General features: G+C 41.8%; 1 protein-coding gene and 1 long non-coding RNA gene across 2 annotated transcripts; one reads left to right on the forward strand and one right to left on the reverse strand.

Annotated features, from left to right (window-relative positions):
* Window positions 1-795: 795 nt before the first annotated feature.
* On the forward strand, window positions 796-1716 carry LOC121741147. Its single transcript, XM_042133846.1, has 2 exons — window positions 796-1088; window positions 1203-1716. Exons 1-2 carry the CDS (start codon window positions 796-798, stop codon window positions 1714-1716), a joined length of 807 nt encoding a protein of 268 aa, XP_041989780.1.
* Window positions 1717-15232: 13516 nt separating this feature from the next.
* On the reverse strand, window positions 15233-15984 carry LOC121811262. Its single transcript, XR_006052516.1, has 2 exons — window positions 15587-15984; window positions 15233-15516 (listed from the first exon to the last, which is right to left on the reverse strand). It is a non-coding gene; the product is annotated as an uncharacterized LOC121811262 (long non-coding RNA).
* Between the last annotated feature and the right edge of the window lie 4045 nt (window positions 15985-20029).

A 20029-nucleotide genomic window follows, 5' to 3' on the forward strand; every position in this document is an offset into this window, starting at 1 on the left:
TTGGATTGGAAACCCACCGTCAATTGTTAGTCTTCTACTGATCTACTCTATAAAAGGGAATAGAAATCGGAAACCCAACGTCAAGATCAAAAAAACACACCGATCCTCATCAAGAAAAAACCCCACCATCACCAGCCATTAAGGAGTCGATCCTTTCTGCATGTACGCCAATGAAGAATCCGGTCGAAAAAACCTCTGATCAAGGAAGCGGTAGCATAGGGAATGCACAAGCCATGAACACGACTTGGTCGACCAAGAAACGGCGTAGTGTATCTGCATCCACGATTAAGGAGTCGATCCTTTCTGCATGTACGCCAATGAAGAATCCGGTCGAAAAATCCTCTGATCAAGGAAGCGGTAGCATAGGGAATGCACAAGCCATGAACACGACTTGGTCGACCAAGAAACGGCGTAGTGAATCTGCATCCACGATTAAGGAGTCGATCCTTTCTGCATGTACGCCAAAGAAGAATCCGGTCGAAAAATCCTCTGATCAAGGAAGCGGTAGCATAGGGAATGCACAAGCCATGAACACGACTTGGTCGACCAAGAAACGGCGTAGTGTATCTGCATCCACGATTAAGGAGTCGATCCTTTCTGCATGTACGCCAATGAAGAATCCGGTCGAAAAATCCTCTGATCAAGGAAGCGGTAGCATAGGGAATGCACAAGCCATGAACACGACTTGGTCGACCAAGAAACGGCGTAGTGTATCTGCATCCACGATTAAGGAGTCGTTGCTTGCCGATCAACAAACGGCGGAGTAGTAGCAATGAGGCGCTGAGAATATTGGAGATGCAAGAAAGAAAGGAGAAGGAGGCTGTGGAAACCGCTGGCACAGAGGTGAGGAATCCCACCAAGAAACTGCAGCCGAGGAGGTCGCTGAGAATATCGGAGATGCAAGAGGAGAAGGAGGCTGTAGAAACCGCTGGCATGGAGGTGAGGAATCCCACCAATAAACTACAGCCGAGGAGGTCGCTGAGAATGTCGGAGATGCAAGAACGAAATGAAGGAAAGGGAAAGAAGGAGGCTGTGGAAACCGCTGGCGTGGAGGTGAGGAATCCCACCAAGAAACTGCAGCCGAGGAGGTCGCTGAGAATATCGGAGATGCAAGAACGAAATGAAGGAAAGGGAAAGGAAGAGGCTATGGAAACCGCTGGCGTGGAGGTGAGGAATCCCACCAAGAAACTGCAGCCGAGGAGCAATGCGTCGCTGAGAATTGGTAATGCAGAAGTGTCGGAGATGCAAGAAAGAAATAAAGGAAAGGGAAAGGAGAAGGGAGCTGTGGAAACCGCCGCCATGATGGTGAGGAAGCCCACCAAGAAAGAAGTGGAGGACGATGCTAGGCGCGTCACTGAAATTATAAAAAAGTGGACTGCACTTCGATGGGAACCTGCATACAGCTCTAAAAGTCCTCCCATTTCAAAGAAATTCTACAGGCTCGAGTCCAAGTGTGACGATGATTTGAGAAAATTGCTATTGCCCGGGGACCAAGCAGCGGTGGTTAAAGACGGTCTTTCCGTTCCGACCGTGGACGATAAAGGCAGGAGATTTAGCGTGGTCTTGAAGCAGTCAAGTGGCTATTTGTTTTTGACGGGGGAAGGATGGTCGGAGCTCGTTCAACTCAATATGGTTGAAATGAGAAGTGTTTTTCAAATCTATAGTTACAGGGATGGCCGTTTGAAATTTGGTATCTTTTTTAAGATACCAAAATGATGTAATTTAGATACCAAAATGAAACAAAATACATTCTGGTCACTTCATAACATATCAAAATGCTTAGTCTTCTTATCACTACATTCTGGTTACTGGCATTTAAATTTAATTTCATCAGATCAAACAAAATTACAATATGAAATAAAGTAAGTATATTAAAAAACAAGATTAAAATGAGATCTTGAAACTTCGGTTTGGTCCATGGATAGGAATTAGAGGCTTCAAATGATGGATTTTTCTGTCGTTTTCAGAGGCAAAAAGTTCTTGAAGAGCTAATTCAGATGGTATTTTCTTCATGTCGCCGCCGCAGCCATAAATTGAGCTGTTCTTTATTTTCACTTTTTTGTGTGTTTTTCGTTGTCTTCTTCACTCACTGTTTCTTCTTCACCTGTTGTTCAATATCTGTAAGTGTGTTTGCTAATTAAATGGAGTATGAAAATCAAGGCCCAATAAGCATAGGTGAAGTGATAAAAGCCCATGAGGCCCAATACACATACATTTATTTCTCAGCTCACAGTAGTGGTGTGGCGTCGTCGTCTTTGAGCTCAGAGTAAAATTTATCTCAGATTCTCACTGCAATTCTTAGTTAATGCTCCGTAATCTGTAGTTAATTATTCAAATTTTGTTTACTGATGCAGAAATTCGACGGGAGGAAGCTGAAAATTGAAAAATGGCGCTAGGGTTAATATTCGACATGCAGTGAACTTGTATTCTTAACCAGATTACATTCAAAAGTACAATAAATGTTAGATTCTCTGGGCTCTGTTTCTTGTCGAGTTAAAGCTTCAAGAGCCTATCTGAGCAAAAAATCTGGCTTGGTATTTGTATGCAGGTGGTTATGTTGTGGTTCCTGAAAAGTTGCCAAACTATGTGGTGCCAGATTTGATGGGATTCAAGGTAAATAAGTCGATTTAAGGTTTATCCAAAATATAAAAAATGTGATTGCAACTCACATGTATGCTACTTTATAACCCACTAATCCTTTTAAGTTATGCTTAGTCTAATTTGAGGTGACTGTATTTGGTAACTTGTAATTTTATGAACTACCTGCAAATGATGGGGCAAAGCTCTATCCATTCATATGTAAATTACCAGAACGAAGACTATTGTTTCCTGATAATCAGGTAGATTAATCCAGGTGATTTCATCGAGTAATTAGTTTAGTTGCCAAACTAGCAAGGTACATATACCTGTACGAAGTTATATACATTCAACATAAAAATAATTGAAAAGATAGTAAATTACATGTAGTATTGGTGTGATGGGGTACGGACTAAACAAGCCCAACAGCAATGACGGCCCATCAGCCCGAAGCCCAAGGAAGAGTATGAGTTCGGCATGACCAAAGAGTTCGGATGAGTTCGGCATTACCAAAGAGTTCGGCCTCAGCCTACAGCTCGGTAAAAGCCAACCAATCAAGCTCTGCTCTCAGGTCGGCATCAAGCTCTACTCTCAGATCGGCAACCAAAGCAGTTCGGTCTCAGTATTCGACCGAACAAGGAGTTAGTGGACCCATGCAGGATTTCCACAACTTCCAACACACCCACTACCACGTGGCGTCAACTCAGGCCACGATCTTAGGCCATGACCTACACGACATCCACGACCTAGAGTGATGATGTAAGCCACGATCTTAGTCCAATGTATAAATAGAACTTAGATCTGGTAGAAAAGGGTTAGAATCTCTCTAGAGAAATAATCATATAGCAAGTCTGTGTTGTAAGCTGTAATTCGCAGATCAAGCAATACAAACCTGCCCCCATTTCTCCCCGTGGACGTAGATTTACCTCAGTAAATCGAACCACGTAAAATTCTCTGTGTCGTAATTTATTTTTACGAGCATTTATCATCATCAAAAATTCGCGGAATCATCACTGGCGCCGTCTGTGGGAAACAGAGAACAAAATTTGTGATAAAGCGAATTTTTGATCCATTTTTTCCACCCAAAAAATGCATACCAGATCGCAGAGTACCCGTATTCCTGCCCGTGAGAACCAGGAGGAAGCCAATCCATCCCATAGGTCGGGAAAACAGCCTAGGGATAAATCCACCACCAGTTCTCATGGTGGAGGAACAAGCCGCTCCAAAAGCCGTCACACCGAGTCTTCCCAGCAGCCCGATTTGAACGAGGCTGTCAAGCTGTTTTTGGCGGAAAAGCAGGAGGAATTCTTAACCTTCCTGCAAAAAAGCCAAAAGCAGCCGGGGACAAAAACGGCGGATTCTCCCTCTCCCTCCATACGAGACAGTCACTACCGCAGTAGTGTCATGTCTTCCAGAAGAAAGAATCCTCGGTACCGGAATCACAGGAGAACTCCATCTCCTCCATACCGAAGAAATGTCGGGTTCGCCATGTACGGAGTATTGAGGACTCCGTTCTCGGACGATATTACCCGAACTCCCCTTCCACAGAACTACCGAACTCCGTCGATAACCTATGACGGACTCGTGGATCCTCATGACTTCCTGGGACGCTATCAGTATAATATGGCGAACCAAGGTCTCAATGAGGTCCATATGTGCAAGCTGTTCCCCGAGCTGCTCATCGGGAACGCCAGAAGGTGGTTCGACAGCCTTCCTCAAGGCAGCATTAGATCCTACCGAGATCTGATGGATGCTTTCCACAGGAGGTTCTTTCAGAAAGCGGAAGCCCGAAATACTTCGGCTCAGCTGCTTTCTATACGTCAAGGTCGCGACGAAAAGATCAGCGACTTCCTGACGAGATTCCATAAGGAATGCCTACAGGTAGATAATCTCAATGATCTACTTGTCATTTCGGCATTCCAAAATGGAATCCTGCCCGGAGCTCTCTACAGAAAGCTCGTGGAGTGCGGTCCGCAAACAGCTCAAGAGATGTGGGACCTTGCGGACAAGTTTTCTCGTGCCGATGAGGCAGACCGTCGAAAACGGTCTTTAGACAGCTCATCTAGAGAAGACAAAAAGAAGCCCGGTCATAGCGATCAGAGGCATCCTCGCCGAACACCTTCTCCACTAAAGGAGAGATAGCGGTCATCCGAGGTGATCGAAAAAGAGCAAGTGTGTTCGCAGATTGCGCTTAAAAGTGCCTAGCAATCAGTTCGGCACCATCAAGCATAGCAATCACAGCAGCCGGAATCAGAGGCCGGCGAAATGACCGAAGTCACACCGGAGCCGAACTCGATGGTGTACGGCACTGAAGCCGTGATTCCGGTTGAGATCGGCATATCCAGTCCCCGAACTCAATTTCTCCTCAGAAATGAATGGTGACGGACTAAGAGCCGAACTACATCTGGCCGAAGAAAGAAGAGAATTGGCCTGCATAAAAGCAGCCAAGTACAAGGAGCAAGTAGCCCGGTATTATAACCAAAGGGTGAAAAAGCTGCAATTTCAAGTGGGAGATCTCATCTTGAGAAACAACGAAGTAAGCCGAGCAGAAAAGCTGGGCGAACTCGAACCCACATGGGAAGTTCCATATCGGGTGTCAGAAGTCCTCGGCAAAGGGTCTTACAAATTGACTCACGTGTCAAGAGCACAAGTACCCCGAACATGGTACGTTTCCAACCTCAAAAAGTTCCATTTGTAAGAGACAGTCCGGTCAATGTGCTTTCTTTGGTTTGCTTGGTTTTTGTTCGTCTCTATGTGCTTTTTATTTGTCTATATGCCTTGTCTATGTGCGTGTCGTCTCTTACAAATGTTACTGAGGTATCTTGTTCTTCGAAGGCTGATCCCCTTCTTAGAACATATACAAGCTAAACGATTGTGAGTCAAAGCTTCTACAGAAGATACAAGACCACAATTCAGCTTAAACAAGCAGTTCGTCCGAAACGAGCTGCAACAAGCCAACGATTGTGCGTCAAAGCTTCTAAAGAGGATACAAGACCACAATTCAGCTTAAACAAGCAGTTCGTCTGAAACGAGCTGCAACAAGCCCACGATTGTGTGTCAAAGCTTCTAAAGAGGATACAAGACCACAATTCAGCTTAAACAAGCAGTTCGTCTGAAACGAGCTGCAACAAGCCCACGATTGTGTGTCAAAGCTTCTAAAGAGGATACAAGACCACAATTCTGCTTAAGAATCAAGCACTTCGTCTGAAACGAACTGCAACAAAAGTCCGATTCTCGCGATAAAACTTGCCTGAATTAGGACAAGGGAAAGTCCAATCCACGCGATAAAACTCGCCGAATTAGGACGACCAAGTTCGGTCAAAGCAGTTTACCTCATAAGACCGAGGACGACCATGTCTAGTCAAAGAGGTTTACTGCATAAGACCACTTCGGTTAACTGGGAAAGTCCGATCCACGCGATAAAACTCGCCGAATTAGGACAAGGGAAAGTTCGATCCCGGCGACGAAAATCGCCAAATTAGAACACAAAGACGAGTCCGGTCAAAGATGTTTATTTCATCAGACCAAAGACGAGTCCGGTCAAAGATGTTTATTTCATCAGACCAAAGACGAGTCCGGTCAAAGATGTTTATTTCATCAGACCAAAGACGAGTCCGGTCAAAGATGTTTATTTCATCAGACCAAAGACGAGTCCGGTCAAAGATGTTTATTTCATCAGACCAAAGACGAGTCCGGTCAAAGATGTTTATTTCATCAGACCAAAGACGAGTCCGGTCAAAGATGTTTATTTCATCAGACCAAAGACGAGTCCGGTCAAAGATGTTTATTTCATCAGACCAAAGACGAGTCCGGTCAAAGATGTTTATTTCATCAGACCAAAGACGAGTCCGGTCAAAGATGTTTATTTCATCAGACCAAAGACGAGTCCGGTCAAAGATGTTTATTTCATCAGACCAAAGACGAGTCCGGTCAAAGATGTTTATTTCATCAGACCAAGGACCAAGTCCGGTCAAAGAAATTTACTTCATAAGACCGAGGACAAGTACGATGAAATTTTTTCGCTAAGCTGTAAATACAGTGTTAGAAGCGAAAACAAAATTTCATTTATCAAATCTTGTTCAGCATACAACTCCGCTACCCTACAAAATGGCGTTACGCTATTACAAAGGACTATTCTACTGTCCAGGGTTGCTGAAGTTAAGCCACCTATCTGCAAAATCCTCTGGAAGCCGATTTCGGTTGTTCCGAGCAGATGAAGAATAAGCAGGTCGACGAGATGCTATCCTCGACCCAACGCCTCTTCCCCGAGCTCGAGAAGTCCTAACACCTCGGCGATGAAGAGTCTCTGCAATAAGCATCTGCTGATCTTGCTCGCTCATAGTCACAACTCCTCGGCGAATTTCAGTCCGTCCCTGTCTTGACGATTCCGGTTGCTCCTGAGCCCGTTCTCGTCTTGACGTTTCCGGCTGTTCCGGAGTTCGTTGTTGGCTGGGAGTAGGATTTTGAACAAGGGAACCAGAGGTTTGATCTGGAGTGCGAGCATCTGTTGGCGCGATATGCCGAAGGAATCTTTCTATGGAGGGGCGCCGAGAAAGAACAATGTTGTACCGAGAAGCCCAGCGCCGCAATGATGTCACGACTTGTTGGCAAGCCGAGCTCTCCAGCGCATTGTTCCTCCGGAGTACATTATATTCCTCCCACAGTTCGTCAACTCGACTCTGAGCATCTGATATGGTCATTCCCCCGCGCACACGGATGTAATCCTCGTACGCAGTCCTCTCAGCAATGGTCGTATTCAGCTCGGCCTCCAGATCATTCTTATCGGACTCTAAGTCCTTATTATCGGCCTCCAGCTTCACTAAACGAGCCAGAAGCTCGTCATTCTTCGTCTGATCGGCTATAGCTCTTTTCTCAGCTTCGTCTAAAGCCGAAGAGTACAGCCGTTTCCAGTGAAGTATCTCCAGCTCCTTGAGAGTTAAGAATACAAAGCAGCTACGTCAGTTCGGCATTTCAGCTTACCGAGCAGGTAGTAAACCACAACAGGAGTAAGAGAGTACGAAAGGCTATACGAAGACACAAGAGCAGAAAGAAGAATTTTTTCATTCATAAGAAAAAAATTTTTCTATACAAGGAGGGCTTCAAGGCCATTTCACATAAAGGAAGAAACTAAACTAAGAGAAGGGAGACGAAATCATACTTCGCTAGCTTCGTCTCCACCTTCTCGGTGAGGTTCAGCTTCCTTCTCATCTGCTTCAGCTTCAGCCTCTGCCTCCTTGCTCTCCTCAGCCTGCTCGGCGCCACCGTAGCCGATCTGCTGCGTCTCCTGATCGGCTTCCTTCTCCGGATGCCCGGCTCGCTCGACTTCGGCCTCCCGCTCCAGCGGCTCGGCCTCACCCTCTCCGTTGTAAGTCGAAGCGGGTGAAACGGGTCCCACGGAGGCAAAGATAGCCTCCAGGTTCTCGTCCCGATCAGCTCGACAACTCCGGACTCGGTCTGCAGAAAGCAGGACCGAGGATGAAGCGAGCTCCTCAAGGAGCGGCAGATTCTGAAGCCGAGCTGCTATCTCTCGGCTGTACAGAGGCAGCACGACATCGGCCCCCTGCTCGCCCTTATCGGCAATTAGCCTTACCAGGCTACCGACAAAGGCCGAGAACTGGCTGCTCAAAAAGAGTTTCTCCGTGTAAACACGGAGAGCCTCCCCTTGGGCAACCACGGCAGCAGCATCGCTCCGCTTCGCCTGCTCTCGCTGGATGACGAGCTGGTTTTTGGCAAACTGAGCTTCATCCTGGGCCGAAATCCTAGCAGCTCTGGCCTTCTCAAATTTAGCCTCAGCCTGTTCGGCCCGATGACAAGCAGCCGCCAACTTCCTCTGCATCTCGGCATAGTCATTGGACGCTTTGGAGAGTTCGACGGCGACGAGCTTGGAGAGCATATCGTTCCTCTGAAAATGGATAAGGAAAAAAGTCAACAGAGGGCACCAAAAATACAGGACAGAAGCCAGGCCAAAGAATCAAGAAGACAATTCACCTCGGCGAAGTCCGTGGGCCATAAAAATGGCTCACAGATATGCTCCGAAGGAGGCGCCAAGACCACGTCTTTCTCTGGCGCTCTCGGGGGCTTCTGGGTCCTCCCCTTCCTACTTGCCGAAGTCGACTCCGGCTTCTTTGGACCCGAAGAGGTCTTTTGCCTCTTCGGATTCTTCTCGGCATCAGGCGTCGAGCTGGTAGCCTTCTCTTTCTCCGGCTCCTCAAGCTCGGAGGACTTTCGGATAGCCTTATTCAGCATGAACACTGCCAAAAAGCAAGAAAACAAGGTTAGTTTTCTTCGTTAAAGCAGTAGAGCATAAAGATAAAGAGAAATCCTCACCCTCGGCCTCTTCGTCCGAAGACGAGATATTGAACACGAGGTCGCCCTTGACGAGCTCAGTTTCCGAATACTGTTTCCTAATCATAGGAATCTTATTGAGCTCGCCCTCGAGCTCGGCCAACGGTTCTAACCGAGGATGGGGAATCACGGACTTCGGCCTTCTCCAAGGAAAGCCCGGAGCCGAAGTCCTATTATAAAAAAAGAAACGGTTTTGCCATTTCGGCCACTTGGTTTTGCAGAAGGCCCTAAAAGGCTGTAAGGGGATCAAGTAAAACCAAGATCCCTTCCTTTTAAACTGGAAAAAATTAAGGATTGCCCTCAGAGACAGATCCTTATCTAGCCTACGCAGTTCGGCAGCAAAAGCCGATAAGTGCCTCCAAGAGTTCGGAGTCACCTGACCTAAAGGGAGTTGAAAAAAATCAAGAAGCTCTACAAAAGGTGGGGGAAGAGGAAAACGAAGCCCGCATTCTAAGCAGGCTTCGTAAACGGTGGCATAACCCTCCGGCGGGTCGTTAGCCCTATGATCATCGTCGGGAACCACCGCCTTCCCCCCAGGTAAAAAATATTTCTCGTGAAGGGATATCACAGTATCCTTACTCAAGATACTGTGAAAATACTCTACGGTCTTCTCCCCGGATTCTTTCCGGCTAGAAGACCCCTTATCCCCTTTCCTACCGCTACCCGACACCGAAGAAGAAGAAGAAGACATTTTTCTTACTTTTTGAAAGTGAAGAAAGTCTGAAGAAGCTCTTGAAAGCGGAAGAAAATTTCTCGAGAAAGAGAGAGTATAGAAGACGCAACAGCAAAGGTGTTCAAATGAGGAAGAAAGAGCATATTTATCAGATTCGGCGAAGATTTCAAAATCGTCGCACCGTTTCGAATCCCACCTTTTCAGGATTCAACGGCCGGATTTTACTGTCGCATTTAATGCAGTCACATGCAAGGCACGTCCCCTGACGTCAGCCTCCCCCGTACCTTTATCCAGAATGCCGAAGTGACTCGCTTCGCCGAAGTGATTCACTTCGTCTTTCGGGGGGGGTAGTGATGGGGTACGGACTAAACAAGCCCAACAGCAATGACGGCCCATCAGCCCGAAGCCCAAGGAAGAGTATGAGTTCGGCATGACCAAAGAGTTCGGATGAGTTCGGCATTACCAAAGAGTTCGGCCTCAGCCTACAGCTCGGTAAAAGCCAACCAATCAAGCTCTGCTCTCAGGTCGGCATCAAGCTCTACTCTCAGATCGGCAACCAAAGCAGTTCGGTCTCAGTATTCGACCGAACAAGGAGTTAGTGGACCCATGCAGGATTTCCACAACTTCCAACACACCCACTACCACGTGGCGTCAACTCAGGCCACGATCTTAGGCCATGACCTACACGACATCCACGACCTAGAGTGATGATGTAAGCCACGATCTTAGTCCAATGTATAAATAGAACTTAGATCTGGTAGAAAAGGGTTAGAATCTCTCTAGAGAAATAATCATATAGCAAGTCTGTGTTGTAAGCTGTAATTCGCAGATCAAGCAATACAAACCTGCCCCCATTTCTCCCCGTGGACGTAGATTTACCTCAGTAAATCGAACCACGTAAAATTCTCTGTGTCGTAATTTATTTTTACGAGCATTTATCATCATCAAAAATTCGCGGAATCATCATGGTGAAATTAGGTTCTTGAAAATGATCGATTGATCGCACTTCAACTTTTAGTTGCCTGAACTATGTAGAACTAGAAAAAATAGTCAGCAAGCCATAAGGTCGTGTCTTCTTCGAATTTAAGCTCTGATATAGAAATGTATTCTTGTACTATATGCTAAAAATAGCTATCATGTTTGTGTTTGGTCTCATCATTTAGTTTGGCAATAGATGAGATTGAGGGTACCCAGGCGCCCGATGTCATGCCCTATACGTGTCATCGTCCTCGGGGCGCGGACGATGCCTCCACTGTGGGTGCGCGCCATAGGGCGCGCCCTATGCCCACGCCCTAAGCTTCGGGCGCGAAAGAAGCGCGGACGATGGCCTATCGTCCGCGCCATCGGGCACCATTGTGGGCTCGGCGGACGATGGGCGCGGACGATGGCACACGTTTTTTATTTTTTTTTTAAATCTTAAATTCGAAAATTTTGTATAAATACCCCATACCCCACCTTCATTTGTAACATTTCATTTCACGATTCCACTCTCGAAACTCACATTTACTACGAAATTGATTCAAGTCCCAATAGTCCGATGTTTAGTGGTGATGCGCGTTGGCCGGGTACAGAACCCGACGAATATCGGCCGTTCGACGCCAACACGCAGTACGATCCCGAATTCAGTACGGAATCATACGGTTTGTCTGACATGGAGTCGTCTCCAAACCGACTTGTCGGCCCCTCCCGCCGCCGAGGCAGCTGACATCGGCGCCACCCCATCCGCCGCAGCCGCCGCTTCCGCCGCCGCAAAAAAGAAGCGGATCCGGCACCGCACGACCAATATGCCACCTCCGGCAATGAATGAAGAGTACGCCCCCGGCCGTACGAACTACCAGCCGGATGAAACCCGTCTTGGCGAGGTGTTGGGTGGATATATCGGAGGACCCGGTATTCGCGAACAACCAGAAGCAGCTAGCGTACTGGGAGCGTATCGCCGAGCGCTACAATGCGGCGAAGCCGCCGACCGCGTACAAGCGCCAACGGGAGCAGCTCCGCAAGCACTGGGATCAGGTGAAGAAGCAAGTCAACCTGTTCGCGGCGGAGTACGAGAAGTGCGCGAGGGAGCAGGGGAGCGGCGAGAGCTTGAGCGACGTGCGCGATAGAGCGCTGTTGTCGTACTAGTCCCAGTACGACGACTTCAAGCATTTGGCCATCTGGACGCTCTTGAGGGACAAGCAGAAGTTCCAAGCCGGGATTCTGCACACTGGTGCGCCAAAGAGGACGAAGACCACCGAAGCTGGTGGTTACACGAGCAGCGAAAGCGGAACTCGTCCGGTGGACCTCAACCGGACGTACACAGAGGAAGAGAGTTCCGACACACCGATGTCCTCCCAGCGTCCCATAGGCGTCAAGGCTGCGAAGAACAAGGGGAAGGCGACGACGACATCATCCTCGACCGCCGCCACCCCATCGCCGATCCCGGTCCCGATCCCGACCCCGACCCTGACGGCCGCCGCGTATGAGTCGTTGGCAACAGCCTCGATGGCGAAGACCTTGTTGCAGACGCACAAGGCCCTCGCGAAGTGTGCGGACCCCGCCCAAGCCGAATATCTCCGGCGGTTGATCGATGAGTTGCGCTGGAAGTTGGGAATTGCGTAGATTAGCCAACTTGAATCGTGTAACTTTTGTTTAATCAATGCAGTCTTCGCCGATTTTTAGCTACTCGTTGTGTTTTTTTAATTAGTTTTCATTATATATTTGAAAATATTTAAATTAATTAATTAAACAATAGTAAAACATATAGAGCATGCCATAGGGCGCGCCTTATGGCGCCACACTGCAGGTGGGAGGGTAGGAGGATGAAATTGATTATGCGTGAAAAAATTCTTTTTATTGTATAAAATATAAGTTTTCTTCCACCTTTAACATTTTATTTTCTTCCTTTGAAATTTTCTTTAATTTTATATTATCAAAATTATATATCAATATTCAAGTATTATCTTTCTATTGACTGTGATATTAAATTTTACGAGTGTCCATACCTCAAAAATATTTTAAAATTATTTAATTATAATAAGTTGAATAATGAACTTTTCTTGCATGTCACAAAATTAAGTGATAATATTGAAGGTCAAATTATATTTATAAAATTTATAAAAAAATATATAGTAAAGATATTTTAAAAATATAACTATATGATACGTTTATTAAAAATTTATACTCTTCAAGGTATTGAGGATATTTTATCCGAAAAAATTTAGAAATAGTAAAAAAATACTTTGGTTGATATTAACTCGTTGTTGACGGACCTCAAATGATATTTTTAAAGTTTACTGACCTAAAATGATATTTGATAAAGCTCATGGAAAAAAATGTTCCATGTAAATAGTATTACTATGTTATATGAAATGTGGATCTCTCACTCCTACTCCATTCCTACTCCAACACTCACAACACAATAAAATAATGTTATAAAATCCTCCAACACTCACAATAAAATAAAATAATGTTATAAAATCTCACACTCATTTATACTCCAACACTCACAACCCAATAAAATAATGTTATAAAACCACATCATCACTTACATGTTTATAATATTATTTTATTTTATTGTGACGGTTGGAGCAGGAAATCCTTTTCGGTTATGAAGTACATTCACAAATTATACATCACAAAAAATCAATACTACTAGTTACAAAATGAATTTTCATTAATTAGATAGGCCAAGTTAATTCCATTTTCTCTGTCTCCGTCGAAATTCTCCATAATTCAGGTAAGGTTCATTGCTCTGTTTGAAATAGATAGACAAGAAAGGATTTAAATTGCAGTTTCTGAAATTGGAAAAGGGAATTTGCGATTGCTACAGTTCTGTTGGAGATGGGTTCAGGGAATTTGGGGTAGCACTATTCAAAAACGCAAAAAAAAAAAAGACGATTTGGGATGGGTTTTGGTATATGGTTGGAGGTATTTTCACTGCAAGATTGGGTTTTACTATTAGGGTATGGTTGGAGATGCCCAGGAAAAAATTGGAATTGAAATTTATTTCTGAAATCCTCATCGTCGACAAGTATTTCTCTTTCTCGTGTGATTTTATTTCAGTTCTTTGATTACATTCGTGATCAGTTCGATTTCGCGTTTTGTGTTGTTCAGTTTTTTCGATTACTCCTGTTTGGAGTGTTTAATACCACTGGCATTTTGTCAAGCAGCCCGAGTCCTAACGCAACTTAGGTCTTCCTTGTTTGAGATGTAGAATTTTTTTTAGAAGTTGCTTTTATTACATGGGGAAATTTGTTTATGTTGTGAGATAATTGGCACATCGCCATTCTATTTGTTTATGTTGGGCCATGAATGCGATTTCAAGCTCCTACTCTTGTGCTCGAACAGTTATCCATGTGGTGATTTAAGTATATAATCCAAAACAAAACAAGTTGGATAAATAATTTGGTCAATCATGGTTTTTGAGACTTCCTGCTAAAATTACTGAAATTCATCTTCTTATTTCATGAATGCTGATTTTATTGTTAGTCATTCATTTCGTTTTTCCGCCGTATCTCTTATGTGTTCTGTTTTCGATGTATAAGCAATCTAAGAGATGCTGTCACTGCGGTACTGAATGTTATGTAGGTTATAACCTTCAATGGCAACTGGAAAGACTCCAAACGAGAACCCCTCATCCATAGCTTCTACGCCAGCTGCAGCTTCATGTCAGAAGAAGAAGAGTGAAAGTGCAACTTTCCTAGAGGATGTGAAAGACCACATTGATGAATTCATCCATGCTTCTATGGACGAACACAAGACTTGTTTCCAAAAGACAATCAAGAAGGTAGCTTAACGTCTTGGTCTAGTATTTAGATTCCGGGACTTTTGGTTTCTCTTCTTGTTATATACTACTAATATATATTTGACACTCTTGATGGTCTTTTAGATGTTCGGGATGTCAAAAGCTGTTGCAGAGAAGAACTCTGAGGCCAAGGAAATTGAAAGTTCTTTGCCTCTTCGAACGACTGTTGCTGAGTAAGGTGTATTCTGCCCTGCCTTGACATGAACTTAATAGATACTAGTATATTTAGTTGTTGTCACCAGTTTTAGATATGTGGAGTAAGTCATCTTTGAGACTGTTACTTGGAAGTTATTAACTTGATGTGAATCTTGTACTACTTGGCAACCTTGGGCCCAGACAATTCAACAATATTCACAACATCTTGTCAGTATTTTTTCCATTTGTTTGCAATACATAATCTGGCTGCCTTTGAAATCCTACAGACAAAACTCCAGTAGAAGGGAGGGGATTAGAAGTTCCATGCCAAAGTGTAGTCTTTCTACTGGTTCCGTGTGTAGCATTCTAATTTCTAAGTCCTCCTACTATGCTTTCACTCACGACCGGTATAGTGAGCACCACTGATGATTCATAGAGAATCCACATTAGTAGAAAATAGAAATACTCAACCATTGCTGCCTTGCCTCCCTTCAATATTTTTGACATCATAGTTATTTTGAATCAGGTGTATAAGTAATCATATTATTATAAGCTCAATACTTGGGTCATTTGCAATTGTTAGGGCCAAAAATAATTATGTTCAGTTAACACTACTGTAATACTCCTATGTATTACTCTCTATAACATCCGGCCTCTCTGTTCTCTTTCTCTTACATGGAATGAATTACCACATAAACAGGAAAGTAGAAGATATCTAGAGCAACCAAATTCAAATGTAGAATTTCCCATCTCATAAGATTCATATTGAAAAGCAACAATAGAAGAAAAACTGAAGCCTAGAACATAGTAACTAACTTATGCAGCTTTTGCAGTACTGGGTAGGGAAATGCAGGGATAAAACTCAGTTTTAACAACACCTCCTCCACGGTTGTTGCTTCCATGGCCCGAAGCCTCTCTAGTAATCATCTCATGTAACTGCAAAAACTCTTGAAATTTCTTCCTTTTCACGCTCTCCCTCCTCCTTTCATGATCCTCCAACCTGAAACATGTCAGCCAACAACATTATACAAACCACTCCTTGCTTTCTTGAGAGAGAGAGAGAGACATACTCTTGGGAGAAAGGAAGAGGACGAGGAATCCCATTTAGACAGATTGGAAGGCCACAACTGCTCGAGACTGATAGCATTTCTTTTGTTTTGTTGAGTCTTTGTTGGGAGAGAACGCTGTGGCTATGGAGGCAGATTAAGTTTGGGATTTGACCAAGGGAGGGATGCATATAAAGAGTGATAGAACTGGGGTTGGTGCTGCTGCTTTGATCGTAATAAAGAAGGTCGCATTCGGAAAAAGACACTTAAAGCATTCAGGGGACATAATAATAATTGACCGGTCAGATAGAAGAAGAAGAAGATATTACTGTCTTAAATTTTTTTATTAAAAAGGTTGGATTAGGGTGGATAAAGATGTGATTATTAGTCAGATCTTTTTCAAACACGAATTCGAACTACAGATGTAGCTTGGGATCCGAGAGAGAAAAATAAATAAAAAAATAGAGTCAAATGGGCAATTTGGTAAAATAAAGTTAATTCTGACCGCAAACTATATAATATGTCCATGCATACTCAAATTACCCTTTTGTTAAATGCAAGTACTAAGTACTAATGTACTACTCTAATTAATCGTACACTAATGATGTTAAATTTAATTTTTTAGTTACAAAAATAATTTATGAAAATTTCGTGTGTGTGTGTGTATGTTTAACATACTGGATAGGTTATTTAGTATATTTTCAATTCCAAATGTTCTATTTGTATCAAATACGGGAATATGAGCACGTTATTTTCGGCGATCTATTGTGATAATTGTTTTTTTCTTGAAATTGTTGATTATTACTATTAGTTAGACAATTAAACATTAATTTTTAAATGTACCATTCATTTCAATTAGTATTTATTTACAAAAACTGAAAGTTTAAAAAACTGCATATTGACCAATTGGTATTTACAAAAACCGAAAGATTAAAAAACTGCATATTGACACAGTGAAAGCGAATTTGACAAGATACTCGCTCCCTCCGTCCCTAATAATTTATCGCCATTTGACCCGATACGGGTTTTAAGAACTGTAATAGAAAGTGAGTTGAAAAAGTTAGTGGCATGCAACGGCGGATCTAGAAATGTTTTTAGTACTATATTTGATATATTCGATAGACAAAAGTTTAAAATTGGTTCAATATATTTTGCTCAAAAGAACTTTTATAGCCATACACATTAAGGGTGCGATTGATTGGTATGACAATATAGTGCAAGAAAACTAGATAGAGATAGTGTTTTCGGGCCGAAAATAAGATAGTGTCAAGATAGTCTTTTTAAAATGTTGTTTGATACACAAATTAGTTTTGTAGATATAAAATTGTAAGGACAAAATTACCCTTTTATATTCAATTTCTTTTATACATCTTAAATATCTATTTTTTAATTACTTTAATTATATAATTGATTATTTAAATAAATTAAATGACTCACGATTGATTGGTAAATATTATTATTAATTACAGCAAAATTGATTTGATTATTCTTAAGGCACATAATTAAAGCTTACTTATATACATCTTAATATATTTAATAAAATATTACTACAAAAATTGCATAAAATTAAATGACTCACGATATTTAGTAGGAGTATTAAATATCTAATGAAATGAATCCCAATTCCCAAGTTCCAACAGTATACTGTATACCCAAAATCCATTATGCAATTTGTCTCATTTCCCACTCCTAACTCTCTCTCTCTCCCTCCCTCCCTCTTGCCCCATTTTCTCGTTCAGCCCATTCTCCACCGCTTCGACTCCTCTTTATGAAAATGGTCGACGGCACCGGCTAAGCCCCTGCTGGAGGGGCTTGGCCTTAGCTGGTTCCGCCACTGGATGGAAGCACTGTGGTCTTCTTGATAAGGTAGAGAGAGGGTGAGAGGAAGAGGGAATTACAGAAGAAAGATATGGTAAATTGAGTTGCAGAAGAGAGAGAAAGTGGAAGTGAGAGTGGGTGAGAGAAGAATGTTGCAGAGAGAGAAAGGAGGGTAGTTATGACTATCATGGACAAAAAGCTTATTATCGGAGGTTTTTTGTGAGATAGTGTATTACCAAATTTCTGGATAGTCCACCGGGCCGAGACTGGCTTTTCACTTTTTTCGGGCTTAGAGATATAGATATCATACCAACCAAAAACTACATAGAACCTAGATAGCAGGCTATATCTATGGCTATCGTACCAATCAAACACGTGTATTAGCTTTTGTTTCAAATATTTACGATTCTATCAAAAATTAATAATGGACAATAAGGTTGCTAAAGTTTTCTTTTGAAACTTAACTTATTATGAAACTAGTTTATAAAATTGTTACAGAGTATTACTTACATGAGTAATTTAAAGTTATATAAAATGAACGCTATTGGTGCTTTGAAGATATAATCAACTAATATATGTTTAATAGATGCCTATAATAATATTTATTGTGTAAATTTCATTTATTGTTTAAGAATTGAAGTACTAAAATATCTAGCAATAAGTCGGGTAATTATATTTATGAAATAACTCTCTTGAGAAGTGGAGCCCGTTATTGCAGTCCACTAATTTCTCAAATTTGCCCAATAAACTCATATGTCATCTTCTTCACTAAGTCCCTTGCGCACACGGCATACCAATAACTTGATTAATCTTATGATATTGGATCGTTCTCCATTGCCGCTCAGTTAGCAACTCTTTTTCGCTCTCCAATTTTTTTTTGCAGAGGGGGCGACCATGCCTTTTTTCAGGTAAAACCTTAGTACAATTCAACCTTCTTGGCTGTCGGGGGAGGGGCGACCGCCCCTCCTGTCCCACTATCCGTCACTGGTGACATGTGTATCCTATTTTTATATATTAGTTTTATTTAAAAAAATGTAAATTAAAATAAATTAGTGAAACGTGGAGTTCATTGCAAAAAATGTTAAAAGTCAAAGGGATAAATTTTTTGGAACAAATTTTCTGGAATGGAGAAAGTTCTAGTAATATCAAATTTAAAAAATAAAAAAATGGGGTGAAAGAAAAACAAAGAGGGGTGATAAATGTACGTTCCAGACAAACATACAATCTACAAATATGGGTAGAATGAATCAGGATGCATTGACTTTGACTGTATGCACGGGACGAATATTCACTCTAAAAAAATGAAGGTAATATTTCATTTAAACTATGACGTTGCACTGAATTACGGTTATTTCTGTAACAATCTTTAACTTAATTTAAAAGTACTACAGTAGTATAAAGTTTGAAACTATCCTACAATGCCTAATTTTGGAGAAATAAGTGGCAATTGACAAATCTTATGTGACGGTTAAAAAATGACGTATTCTTGGGGACAATTCCTAATTTTGATGAAATCGGTGATGATGTGGCAATTAACAAATCTTATGTGATGGTTAAAATAAAATAAAATGACGTAATCTCTATGGCAATTCCTAATTTTGGTGAAATCAGTTATATGCACCAATTGACAAGTCTTATGCGATGATTAACAAATTAATATGACGTCATTTTTGGATAATTTCTTATTTCGGTAAAATCGATGATAATGCGACAATTGACAAATCTTATGCGAATGATAACAAATTTATATGAGTGTAATGTTTTGGATAATTTCTACTTTTTGTGAAATCGATGATAATGCGACAATTGACAAATCTTATGCTACTGTTAACAAATTAATATGACTTCATTTTTGGGACAATTCATAATTTTGGTGAAATCAATGATAATGCGACAATTGACAAATCTTATGCGACGGTTAACAAACTAATATGACGTCATTTTTTGGGACAATTCCTAATGTTAGTGAAATCGATGATAATGCGACAATCGACAAATCTTATGCGACTATTAACAAATTAATATGACGTCATTTTTGGGACAATTCATAATTTTGGTGAAATCGATGATAATGCGACAATTGACAAATCTTATGCGACGGTTAACAAACTATTATGACGTAATTTTTGGGATAATTCCTAATATTGGTGAAATCGATGATAATGCGACAATTGACAAATCTTATGCAACGGTTAACAAATTAATATGGCGTCATTTTTGGGATAATTCTTAATTTTTGGTGAAATAGCTGATAATGGGACAATTGACAAATCTTTATTCCTTGTTGACAAATTAAAATGAAGTCATTTGTATCATGATGCTTGTGCCATTAAGGCAGTACTACTAATTTAAATTCCGCAAGAGGGGATGAAAAATGGACAATTGATGATTGAATGTTGTTTCACAAAGTTAAATTTTCGTCCGGTTAAAGAAAATACTAGCTCATAAGATTATACGATAATCGACAAGGATTACATTATTAGATGAACATCAAATGATACACGATTTTCCCTCTTTTTTCAATTTAATAAAATATCTATTACAAAATTTTAATTTATTATCAAAATTATATCCTAAATTTTGTATACTACTATTTCACTAGAATTAAAGCTAATTTTTGGTGAAAATGTTTTCTAAATAATGTTAAAA

Source organism: Salvia splendens, chromosome 7 (genome assembly GCF_004379255.2).
Source record: "Salvia splendens isolate huo1 chromosome 7, SspV2, whole genome shotgun sequence".
Taxonomy (NCBI): domain Eukaryota; kingdom Viridiplantae; phylum Streptophyta; class Magnoliopsida; order Lamiales; family Lamiaceae; genus Salvia; species Salvia splendens.

Excerpts from the sequence above, each read along its gene's own strand:
- LOC121741147 (XM_042133846.1), top strand. The coding sequence starts at position 796 with ATGCAAGAAAGAAAGGAGAAGGAGGCTGTGGAAACCGCTGGCACAGAG. Across the intron at positions 1,089-1,202 it reads AAGAAACTGCAGCCGAGGAG|CAATGCGTCGCTGAGAATTG; the intron begins GTCGCTGAGAAT and ends GCAGCCGAGGAG.